The sequence below is a fragment of the Dendrobates tinctorius genome, unplaced genomic scaffold (genome assembly GCF_039654945.1).
Source record: "Dendrobates tinctorius isolate UK_male_01 unplaced genomic scaffold, ASM3965494v1 ptg000050l, whole genome shotgun sequence".
Lineage (NCBI taxonomy): Eukaryota > Metazoa > Chordata > Amphibia > Anura > Dendrobatidae > Dendrobates > Dendrobates tinctorius.
This window is the reverse complement of record NW_027361718.1, coordinates 975,037-987,853: the sequence shown is the minus strand read 5'-3', so window position 1 is coordinate 987,853 and position 12,817 is coordinate 975,037. Positions and strand designations below refer to the sequence as shown.

The window sequence follows — 12,817 nt, the reverse complement described above, 5'->3', positions numbered from 1 at the left end:
GGCTGTCCGAATTGCTGTCTAACAGCTTTAAAAAATGCAACCGCAGAGACTCGAATATATTATTCCAGCACGTCCAATATACTCAGATAACAAGCGAGCATGACACCGTATCCACCAATCCCGATAGGTGATGTCACAGCTGCCCCTTCTCCTCCTCCATCCACAGTGACCTTTCTACACGCTCATTAGATACTTATAGAAAGAAAGGGTCAAGGTCTGACCATTATGGTGCATGTATTGTTTATGAAGCAAAATAAATCAAGTGTCAAAAAAAAGCCAGTGTGAAAACTGCAAGATATCTAATTTTTAATGCAAATTGTAATGTGCAAAAAAAACACCAAAATTTTAGAATAATATATTTAACACAAAAAAATGTTATTTAATCAATAGGTAATTTTCTGATTAGTTTCTTTTTAAACTACTTATAGTCATATAATGGACTTATCCCCTATAAAATTCATATCTGGAATATAGGTAGGTTTCACTTCTTTAGTTTTTCTGAAAAACTATAAATCAGGGCTCCTGGATGCACACTGCGCGACCAAGGTCCCAGTGCATTATTCCGTGCCCTCTATCAGAATGCTGTGCACCCCTCCCCTTACTTTAAGTGACAGGGCTTATTTTTCCAGAGTCTTAATGCTGCCTGAATTGAGTCACCAGCACTGGACATCCCCACTGACACTGCAGGAGCCAAACGGGCGCATGCACACAATCAGTGTGGGCATTCTTTGTGTTTTGTTTTTTTTTTCTCCCATCTATGGTGCCCATTCGCTGAACACAGTAAATTACCAATAGCAGGCGGCCATTGCAAACAAGAGAGAAGGATGAGTGCCCCCTCGCTAACGTTTTCTGCACGTGCTCACTGGGATCCTGTAGTGTAATTGTGCACGTACAGGGCTGGGGATTCCATTCAAGTAGCCCTTGCTCTTGACAAACGAGTGCTGTCAATCAAGCTAAGGGGGTGCGCAACACCTGATTGGAGGGGACAGAATGGTGCAGCGAGTGGAACCCCATGCCAAGGGTGCACCAAGGAGCCGTTATTTGCAAAGGAAATCCAACTTTAAAAAAAAATCTAAATTGCTGAGGTCTATTCTGCAGGTATTATTTTTATAAGGATTATGATCCCTACAGCACTGTATAAGTAGTTAAAATTCCATTTTTGGGGAGACAAACTGCCTTTAAGAATTTAAAAAATGTGAATACGACATTTCATGAATACAATTGTTTTATTATACATGTGAGCTTCCTGTCCTAATGAGTTTAATGACGACTGTTTATTCTAACTGTTTTCAGATACAGCATCCTAGTGCATTGGGTTTTGAGATTGGTCAAGAGATCCAGGTATTTATGTTAAAGTTTTTTTATGCTTTTAAGACATGCTATAACAACACTATCACTAAATAGCCTGGAATTTTACAATTATCGGTCTTAAGCACTTCCATGTCAGTGTATGTGGAGTAAACAGTGCATGTCTTAAAGCCCCCGTCACACTAAGCGAGATCGCTGCTGAGTCACAAGTTTTGTGATGCAACAGTGCCCTCAGCAGCGATCTCGCTGTGTGTGACACCTATCAGCGAAGGCCCCCCCCCCCCCGCCGGGTATCGCTGATCGTGCAGGAATGTCCTGGGCCTTTTCTTGATTGTTGGTCTCCCGCTGGCCAGCACGCATCGTTGCGTGTGGTAGCGGGAGACCATCGATCAGCAAGCTCCCAGCGCTGTAAGCAGACACTGGGAGCTAGTATCCAATGTAAACAGCTGGTAACTAAGCGCGCGCGTCGCTTAGTTACCCGCTGTGTACCCTGGATAACAGCGTGCTCGCGCTGGGAGCTGGTATCCAAGGTAAACGGGTAACTAAGCGCCGTGCTGTTTACATAGTATACCAGCTCCCAGCGCGAGCACGCTGGTATCCAGGGTACACAGCGGGTAACTAAGCGACGCACACGCTTAGTTACCCGTGGCCTCGCTGGTCCTGATCTCTGGTGAGTCTGCCTGTTTGACAGCTCACCAGCGATCCTGACCAGGTCATATCGTTGTCGGGATCGCTGGTGCATCGCTATGTGTAACGGGGCCCTTACATACTTAACCCCCGGACGTATTTTATTTCTTGTGTTTTCGGTTTTTGTTCCCCTTCTACCCGGAGCCATAACTTTTTATTTTCCCTTCACCCATGACAGCACACCTGAGAGAGGGATCCGCCCCGCCAGGACAGGAACCTACTGAGATATAAGGGGCGGCACCTCTCCCCTGCTTCAGTTGGGTTCCTGTCCTGGAAGGAATCCCACTGTCGGACGGTGCCTGTCATGGGCGAAGGAAAGAAGAGAAAAAAAAAAAAAGGACCCAGCCCCGGCGCGGGAAGAACAGGTATCTTACCTGTAGCGCCAGCCGTCGTGTGCTGGAGGCACAGTCCCCGGGGCTCCGGGTTAGTGTGGGCGCAGGTGGGATCCCCGGTGGCTCCTGGAAGCCCCCACCGCGCCGCCCTCCCCTCGCGCGACCGCATCTAAATCCCCGAGGCGTCTGACAGGGGAGAGACGCAGGCGCCTTCCGGCCGCTGACGTCGGTGGCGCAAAGGATTGTGTACGTGCCGGCTGACGTCAGCACTAGGCGACGGTGACATGGCACCGGGTGCGACGCCGGCTTTCTGAAGCGGTCGGCCGGCGGTCGCAGGGGGAGGGGAGCCAGCAGAACGGAGGCACTCACCAGGATAGAGGCATATTTAAATGAGGAGCAGCGGCGGGGCAGACGATGCAAGTATGGAGTCAGAGCAGGAGAGGTCCTTGTCTCTGCCGCCCTCACAGCCCTCCAGCCGCAATCATGGAAGCCGCTCAAGCAGCAGCCGCCGCCCCAGCCGCAGGTCGGGAGAATCCTCGAGATCCAGAGAGCACAGCTCACGTGCACCGACGCAGCCTCCTAGTCCGGTACCCTTGATTTCGGGTGGTGAGTGATCTTCGTGAATGCTAGCATTTGTTAATTGGGTTTCTCTGTGTATGTTTGACCCCATAGGAAAGGCCCAAAAAAGCAGGAAGCAAGAAGAATAATAGGGACTGTGCTATATGTAAGACAGCCCTAGCGAGAGACTGGCAGAAAGAACTCTGCGCCAGTTGTATTCAGCGAACTATGGCGGAAGAAGGCGCCTGATATCGGCCCTTAGATCAGAAATGGAGGGTTCAATTAAGACCCTATAGAAAAAAGGGAGGAAAGGTAGGAAGAATCCCCCTAGCTCTCCCTCAGATTCCTCTTCGGCCTCGTCTCAATCAGAACAGTCATCCTCCTCTGACTCCTCAGACAGCGACACAGGGGGTAAGCCATGTTTTCCGGTGGAAGACACAGATGCTCTCCTAAAGGCCATTAGAACAACGATGGGCCTACAGGAAGAGAAAACGACAAAAACCCTAGAAGACGTTATGTTTGAGGCGCTCCAAGAGAGAAAAAAACGGACCTTTCCAGTGAACGAAAAGATCCAGGCGCTTATTGAGAGAGAGTGGAGGAAACCAGAAAAATCAGGGGCTCTTCCCTCCACCTCTAAGAGGCGATACCCCTTTGAGCACAATGATGCGGAAATATGGGACAAGGTCCCAAAAATAGACGCAGCAGTATCCAGGTCTTCTAAGATAAAGGCCCTGCCCCTGGAAGATTCAGGGGTTCTTAGGGACCCGCTAGACAAGAAAGCGGACTCATATCTGAGGCATGCATGGGAAGCGACAGTGGGAGGATTAAAGCCGGCAATAGCAGGCACCTGCATGGCACGCTCCCTGATGGTCTGGCTGCAGCAGTTGGAAGAAAGGCTAGCATCAAGGGTTCCAAGAGAGAAGATATTGGTGGATATGTATCTCTTGCATGGGGCAACAGCTTTTTTTAGCAGACACCTCGGCGGATTCCATGAGGTTGTCGGCTAGGGCAGCAGGATTATCAAATGCTGCTAGACGAGCACTTTGGCTTAAAGGCTGTCCAGGAGACCTGCAGTCTAAAGCTAAACTGTGCTCCCTCCCCTGTGATGGTCGGTTCCTATTCGGGAAGAACCTAGATAATATCCTGGAAAAGGCAAGCGACAGGAAAAAAGGCTTCCCTAGGTTCCCGACAGAGCAGAGAAGACAGCCCTTTCAGAGGGGCGGAAGATTCAATAGGGGGAGTCCTCTGGTCAACAGAAGGAGATGGGAGGACAAAAGAAAAAAAGAGTCGGGATTTATGTTTGGTGGGGGTACCTCCACCTCAAAAAAAAAATCACCACAAAGACGCCAGTATTCCAGTAGGGGGGAGATTGACACTCTTTTCCCAGGCCTGGGAAAAGATCTCCTCCAATACCTGGATCCTAAGCGTCTTAAGAGAAGGCCTGAAAATCCGCTTTGTTCACCAGCCGAAAGCCGTGTTCGTGGTTACCCCTATCAGAAAAGCGGCCGAAGAACAGTTGGCCTTGGAAGCGGAGATCCTGAACCTAATTCGTCAACTCCAGTGGGAGATACTAGCAGCACAAAGATCGCTAAAAGGGCGTTTAGAAGGAGGTCTGGAGCTTTCACTTTTTTCCCCTACTCAGGGGCCGCAATGTCCGCATCATGTCGAACAACAAAGTAACGGTGGCATACATCAACCACCAAGGGGGGACAAGATCACACTCCCTAATGAAAGCAGCAGATGTCATCCTGGGCAAGGCGGAGCAACACTTACACTCAACAGCTTTACACATAAAAGGGGCAGAAAACATAGAGGCTGATTTCCTGAGCCGCAATACTCTGAGGCAAGGAGAATGGGTCCTAAATCGGTCCGTTTTTCAAAAAATAACGCAGCTTTGGGGGGAACCAGTAATAGACCTATTTGCCAACAAGCAAACACAAAAGTTTTGCTCTCTAAACCCGAGGGAAAATCCATGGGCAGTGGACTCTTTGCACATTCAGTGGGACTTCAAGCTGGCCTATGCGTCCCCCCCCAGTCGCTCTGATCCCAACAGTGGTCAAGAAGATCAGGAATGATCAAGCCAGAGTAATTCTGATAGCCCCATTTTGGCCAAAAAGGCCCTGGTTTGCTCTACTGCGGAAAATGTCCCTCTCCGATCCATGGGTTCTGCCAGAAATCCCGGACCTTCTAGCTCAGGGCCCGATATTCCACGCACAAGTCAAGGGATTCCATCTGGCGGCGTGGAATTTGAAAGGTTGCTTTTAAGGGGTTGAAGTTTCTCTCCTAGGTTGGTGACCGCCCTGCTTAAAAGTAGGAAACCGGTGATGACTAATATCTACGGCAGAACATGGAATAAATTCCTACAGTTCTTAGGTAAGCCGTTAGAACAAGAACCCCTGATTAGTGCCAACTTGGAGTTTTTACAAACAGGATTACAGCTGGGGTTAGTGGTAAATACGCTTAAGGTTCAGGTATCTGCATTAGGGGCACTCTATAACTGCAACTTGGCAGCGAATAGATGGATAGCCAGATTCATCAAAGCCTGTCATAGGGCTAAGCCTATTCCAATACCCAGGATAGCTCACTGGGATTTAAACCTAGTAATAGAGGCCCTTACAAAGGAACCATATGAGCCCTTACATCAGCTTCCCATAAAATTTCTGACCCTAAAAACCATCATTTTAGTGGCCCTTACATCAGCCCGTAGAATAAGCGACCTGCAGGCTCTCAGTGAATCCACCCTACACACAAGTTTTTCAGGACAGGGTGGTGCTAAGAACAGACCCCTCTTATCTGCCTAAGGTAGCATCAGATTTCCATCGGGGTCAAGAGATTATCTATCCATCCTTCTGCGATAATCCAAAGAATCCAGGGGAAGAAAAGTTCCATAGTTTGGATGTTAAGAGAGCCCTGCTAGAATACATATCTGTCACTAGCCAATGGAGGAGGTCCCAGTCCCTATTCGTAACTTTTTGGGGTGCCAGGAAAGGCTATGGGGTTTCAAAAGGGACTATTGTTAGATGGATTAGGGAGGCCATTAGTGTAGCCTACTCAGCTAGTGGTATCCCGATTCCTGACTGCATTAAGGCTCACTCCACCATAGCCGTGGCGACCTCCTGGGCTGAAAAAGCAGAGGTATCGATTGAACAGATTTGTAAGGCTGCTACCTGGGCCTCACCTTCCACCTTCTTTAAGCACTATAGATGATTAAATCTATCCTCCTCTGCTGACTTAACCTTTGGTATAAGGGTGCTGCAAGTGGTGGTCCCTCCCTAAGGTGTTTCGAAGTCTCCAAAAGTGTCTCAGGTGTGCTGTCATGGGTGAAGGGAAAACCACCATGGTTACTTACCGGTAGCCGGTTTTTCCGGAACCCATGACAGCACCCGTATATCCCCCCCCCCTTTTCACCGTATGGGTGTGCACGTTTAGTAGGATGCTTTTGTGTGATGTGGTGTTGGATTAACAAGTACTAACCGGGAAGTCCTCTCAGAGCTCTGTAACCCAACTGAAGTGGGGGAGAGGTGCCGCCCCTTATATCTCAGTAGGTTCCTGTCCTGGCGGGGCAGATCCCTCTATCAGGTGTGCTGTCATGGGTTCCGGAAAAAACGGCTACCGGTAAGAAACCATGGTGGTTTTCTGGTCAATATGGCCATGTGAGGGCTTGTTTTTTGTGGGACGAGTTTTACTTTTGAACAACACCTTTTTTTTTCTTTTAAACATACTGTGCACTGGAAAACGGGAGAAAAGTTCCAAGTGTGGTGAAATTGCAAAAAAAAGTGCAATCTTTTTTTTTACCATGTTCACTAAATGTACATCAACAACACGGATGTCAATCCATCTGAGAAAAGAAGAGATCCATAGGTAAAACAAAAAGTTTATTTCAATATATTAAAAGATCATATATAGTTAAAAATGTTCTCGAAATGCTAAAACTGACCTACCATTATGATTCTCCTGGTCATTACAAGTTCATAAACACCAAACATGTCTAGGCTCTTTTTAGGTGGTGAAAGAAATTGCAAAGTTTGTTTAAAAAAAAAATTGTGCCATTTTCCGATACCCATAGTGTCTCCATTTTCTTGGGTTGGGTGAGGGCTAAATTTTTTCCGTGCCGAGCTGTCATTTTTAATTATACCATTTGACACCATTTTGGTGCAGATCCGATATTTTGATCACCTGTTGTTGCGTTTTAATGCCATGTTGCGGTGACCTGCAAACATAATTCTGGGGTTTTGACTTTTCTTCTCGTTACGCCATTTAGCAATCAGGTTTTTCTTTTATATATTGATCGGGCAATTCTGAACGTGGAGATACCAAATATTTGTTTCTTTGATTTTTTTTTTTTTTTAATTTTGATTGGGGTGATGGGGGGTGATTTGATTTTTTATTTTTTAAATATTTTTTTTCTTTCTTCATTGGGGGACACAGCTAATGATGGTTGTATGCTGCTGTCGCTAGGAGGCTGACACTATGCAAAAAAGGAAAAAACTAGCTCCTCCTCAGCAGTATACACCCACCAACAGGCACAAGGCAACTCAGTTTTTTCTTAGTGTCTGTAGGAGGCGGACCTGGATCTAACCACCAGATCCGCATTGTTTCTTTTACAGGTTCTTTGTGTGTGTTTTTAATCTTTTCCCTTTTGTTTTTCAGATTCATCACTTAGGTTAACAGGGTGCAACTTCTCACCCTGTTTTCCTACATTTATTCGCCCACTCACGGACCCACAGGCAGGACTTTGTCCCCTGTCACCCTTATGGGTGTTTCAGGGTGACTCTCTGTGGCCAGTCCTTGCCTTTTCCCCTCCTCAACCCTCTCTCCTTGGAGAGGGCTGAGAGGAAGACAGTGGTCACCAGTGGTGGCCTCCCCCCTTCTAGCAAGGGATTGATGCCGTCTTCTGCACTGTCCGAAGACGACGCAGGAAGGAGGATCTTCGTTCCCAGGACCCTCTCTCTTCCGAGGGCTCCTGATGCGATCCTCATCTCTGAAGAGGAGCCGGAGACACATGGCAAGGTATGTATGTCCCCCATCTGTCTCCCTGCAGCAGCGCATGGCTCCCTTCATAGCAGCATATAAGCCCTTGCAGCCCGTCCACTTTCCCTCATAGGACTTGCATTTAAAATTTGCGCCTTTTTTTTCTGAGCGCGCATTCCCCCGACATCTTGCAGGCTTTCCCCTAGCACTCCGGCCATTCTCCGTGATGGGCATGCTCTCCCCCCGGCATGCCAGTCCATTAGCCCGCACCTCTCATCTCCTGGACACGCCCCCGCTCAGCGCGCTTAGTCCCGGCACGTATGCCCCAGCCATTCTCAGTGCTGGACACGCCCCCTCTGGTGTGCCAGCCTATCAGCTCACCGCTTTTTTTTTCATTGCCAGACATGCCCCCCTATCTGCGCGCTTAGTCCCGGAGCCGGCGTTCAGGCCATTCTCCGTGCTGGACACGCCCCCTCCGGCAACAGCCCACTCCGGAGGTAGGGGTGTGCTCCGGCGTGTCAGCCTATCAGCCCGCAGCTTTCATTTTCATGGGCTGGGCACGCTCCCCGCTCTGCGCGCCCTGGCCGACCATCCAATCACAGGCGTGCTTTCATTTCGCAAGCTGTGGCTGCTCTGCACGATAGCCCCGCCCACCGCTCGCATCAGCTCGTCACGTGGCCAGCATCCATCTTGGAAACCGAGCTCCTGCAGCGTCCTCCGTGAACCTCCATCCTCATCTCACTACGGACTCTGATCCGGGGGACACAACTAACCTGCACTCTGCGGCTGGTATCTAGTAGGCTCTGCCCTCTCCCTCTCCCTGGCCACCTTACTAGTATATAGCACTCTTCGGCAGTATCCCCTTCCCTGCATAGCATCCTGCTGCAGTTTAACAAAGTCTCTACTTATGCCCAACCCTGCAAGGGCTTCTGGTCCCAAACCTATGGTGATTAATTATGCTTGCGCCCACTGTAAGAGAGAGTGGCCTTCAGGTCAGCCGTTTCCCTTCTGTCCGTCCTGCAGTCCTTCCACCATGTCTAGCCCTCAGGAGCACTCTAACGCTCGGGATGAGAGCACACCCCTACCTCCAGAGTGGGCTGTTGCTATGTCTCAGTCGGTTTCTGACCTGACTAAAATATCCCAGTCCCTGGTACAGGTCCTGGAACGTCTGCCATATCTATCTGCGGCCACTAGTGCTCCGAATGCCTCCCACGGTGATTCGCACACACGTGACCATGACCTTCACAGGGACAGATAAGGAAGAAGATCTTGGAAGCGGACTCTGTCTATTGCTTCATCTAGTTCACCAGGCCCCTCTGCAGCACCCAGGATGCCCCTCTACCCATCCCCCCTCCTCGGAGGCAAACGTTCAGTCGGATGTGGCTTGGCTTACATAAACCACCAGGCTGGACTCGCAGCAAGCAGGTTATGGCAGAGGTGGCTAAGATTCTGCATTGGGCGGAACACCATGTCCCCGCCATATCAGCCATTCACATTACAGGGGTAGAAAATTGGGAAGCTGATTTTCTGAGTCGTCTGGCCCGCATCAGACGAGTGGTCTCTCAACCCGCCTTTTTCAACCAAATTTGTCAGAGGTGGGGATTTCCGGATGTCGACCTAATGACTTCTCGAATGAACCACAAGGTTCCTCAGTACGTAGCCAGGTCCCGGGACCCGATGGCCATCGGTTGCGACTCACTAGTGATTACATGGTCCCAGTTTCAGCTGCCCTATCTTTTTCCACCTCTCCCCCCTGATTCCGAGAGTCGTAAAAAAGATAAAAGCAGAAGGGATCCCCATTCTGTTAATAGCTCCAGATTGGCTAAGATGGGCCTGGTATGCGGAGCTGGTGGACATTCTCATGGACGTCCCCTGGAGGCTTCCAGACCGTCCAGGTCTTCTCTCACAAGGCCCCCTCTTCCACCCGTGTTCTCAGTCTGAGTTTAACGGCATGGCCGTTGAGGCCGCAGTCCTGAAGCACGCAGGGTTTTCTCACAAGGTCATCCAGACCATGATTATGGCAAGAAAATCAGCATCCTCGCGCATCTACTACATACATTGCTGTGCAAATTAATTGGGACAAAGCATTTTTTTAAGTAAAATCGTTAGCTGGTTAACAGTCAGTGATTCAAACCAGTTTTAACTGCTTTGAACAGGCACTCACACCTGTTAAAACTGGTTTGAATCACTGACTGGTAACCAACTTATGATTTTACTTAAAAAAAGAAAAAAAAATGCTTTGTCCCAATTAATTTGCACAGCACTGTATGTTGGAAGGCCTTTTTCCGCTGGTGTGAGGGAAACAGTTTGTTTCCTATGTCTCTTTCCCTTCTCCCTGGCCTTGGCTTTCTCAAAAAGGGCCTCGACTCGGGCCTATCGCTCAGTACCATAAAGGGTTAGGTGTCCGCTCTGTCTGTCCTCTTCCAGAGGGATCTCGCTTCCCTTTCCCAGGTGAAGACTTTTCTTAAGGGCGTCGCTCACCTGGCGCCTCCTTAACATCCTCCGGTTAATCCATGGGATTTCAATCTTGTCTTTGATGCCCTAAAAGCGTGCGCCTTTTGAGCCAATTCAGGATATCGCTTTCTCTCTCCTTTCATGGAAAGTGACCTTCCTAGTCGCCATCATGTCTGCTAGGAGGGTCTCCGAACTAGCAGCATTGTCCTGCCGTTCTCCTTTTCTGATCCTGCACCAGGATAAAGTGTTCCTCCGACCTGTTCCTTCTTTTCTGCCCAAGGTAGTTTCTGCATTCCACATCAACGAGGACATCGTCCTTCCTTCTGTGTCCTTCTTCAGTTCATCCTTTGGAGTTATCCCTCCACAAGTTGGACTTGTTCAGGACTATTCAAGTCTACCTTTCTAGTACTGCTTGTTTTCGTCAGTTCGATTCCCTGTTTGTTGTCTCTGAAGGTCGTCGAAAGGGTCTCCCTGCTTTTAAATCCACCATTGCTCATTTGGATTCGTTCAGCGATTTTGGAAGCATACCGCGTTCAGGACAAACAGCCTCCTCCGGGAGTGAGGGCTCACTCCACCCGGGCTGTGGGAGCTTCCTGGGCTGTTCGTCACAAAGCTTCGGCTTTGCAGATCTGCAAAGCTGCAACCTGGTCGTCCTTACACACCTTCATGAGGTTTTACAAGGTTAATACCCACGCCTCTGCTGATGCAGGCCTAGGTAGGAAGATACTGCAGGCGGCGGTTTCCCACCAGCCGACCTAAGTTCTTTACTCTCTACATACCTTTTCATTTTCTCACTCCTTGGGACTGCTTTTGTACGTCACATGGTTACCTGTGTCCCCCAATGAAGCGAGAAAGAAAGATGGATTTTTGGTACTTACCGTAAAATCTTTCTTGGAGCCATCATTGGGGGACACGGCACCCTCCCTTAATGTTGTACCGTGTTGGCCGATGTGCCGTTATTTTGGGTTGGTACATATGTTGAGTTTCTGTTGCTTCTCCTACTGCTTTAACACCAACTGAGTTGCCTTGTGCCTGTCGGTGGGTGTATACTGCTGAGGAGGAGATAGTGGGGTTTTTTTGTTTTTGTTTTTTGTTTTTTTTTTCCTTTTTTGCATTGTCAGCCTCCTAGCAACAGCAGCATACACCCATGGTTACCTGTGTCCCCCAATGAAGGCTCCAAGAAAGAGATTTTACGTTAAGTACCAAAAATCCCTCATAGAAATCCGGCAGTTTCAACCATAGAGTTCTGCTGGAGACCTCTGGTTGTCATGCCAACCCATTGGCGACCCACGGTCAAGTGACACGGGCGCCGATGGACGGGATTTCCAGCACGCTTGCTGGAAGCGTGTCAGTTTGACACCGGCATTTAACTAGTTAACAGCTGCGGGTGGATCACGATTCCACCCATGGCTGTTAGAGGCATATATCAGCTGTAAAACAGCTGACGTGCCGGAAGAGATGTGGGCTCAGCGCCGAAGCCCACATCAAACGGAGAGAGTCTGACATCGTTGGTCGGTCTCCTAGGCAACATGCTATAAAAAGTTAGTGTTAATTTTTCAAAAACTACCAAAAATTTGAATGAGCAGTACATTTACAAGCACTATCCAACAGCCATGAAGCTGTTCTCCCATCTTTAATATATCAAACTAAATAGCAAAAAGCAAGCATATATATTTGTACATTTCCGTAAAGAAATCCTAAAAACCATGAAGAAAGAATGTTTTGTTTTACAGAAAATCTTCAGCATGGTTTGTTTTATCGTAGGTAAAATACTTTGGCCGTGATCCAACTGATGGTAGAATGAGGCTGTCTAGAAAAGTTCTGCAGGCGCCTGCGAGCACAGTGACCAGAACCCTGACCGACAAGAACAGCATTACAATGAGCGGTGCCAACTCTACAACGTCGCCATAGATGTGCCCTAAATAACTTCTCGCCCTCCTTGTCTGTATATTCTGTACATAACTTATTTTAAATACCTGATTAAAATGTATTTGATAACAATCTCATTAAATGGCCTGTAATTAATTTCTTACACCAGTCTGGCTTTGGTGTAGTATTTCTCTCTTTTGTATGGAAGAGTTGAAAAAAAAATACTGGTCCATCCTATTATCATAACTTGTTAGTTCAAAGGAAAGCAAAAAATCTATGAATTGGATGCTATTTGCTCCATATTAGGGGAATAATTCTTTATTCGGACTCCCATGACAGCACAACGAGAGAGGGGATCCGCCCTTCGGGAACAAGAAACCTACAGATACAAAAGGGCGGCACCTCTCCCACGCATCAGTTGGTTTCCTGTTCCTGATGGGACCCGATCCTACAGATTCAAGACGTCACCAGGCCCGGCCGGTCAGCTCAGGTAGTGGGGGTAGTCTACTACCTTGACCGGTGCGGAGTTCCTGGAAGCGCCACGGTGGTCCATGATGAATTTCACGGCAGTGTGTGTGCAGCAGGGAGTGGGGTCCTGAGGATCGCCGTCTCCGGAAGGTAGCCAACGCGAGGTAAGT

General features: G+C 48.6%; 1 protein-coding gene across 2 annotated transcripts in view; it reads left to right on the top strand.

Annotated features, from left to right (window-relative positions):
• PNPT1 (polyribonucleotide nucleotidyltransferase 1) overlaps positions 1–12,342 on the top strand; it is a 155,078-nt gene extending 142,736 nt beyond the window's left edge. For both annotated transcript variants that reach the window (XM_073576654.1, XM_073576653.1), the window contains exons 27-28: positions 1,294–1,341; positions 12,075–12,342. In XM_073576654.1, coding sequence (XP_073432755.1) covers positions 1,294–1,341; positions 12,075–12,221 — 195 coding nt within the window. In that variant the 3' untranslated portion in view covers positions 12,222–12,342. The remainder of the gene's footprint in view (positions 1–1,293; positions 1,342–12,074) is intronic.
• Positions 12,343–12,817: the final 475 nt, after the last annotated feature.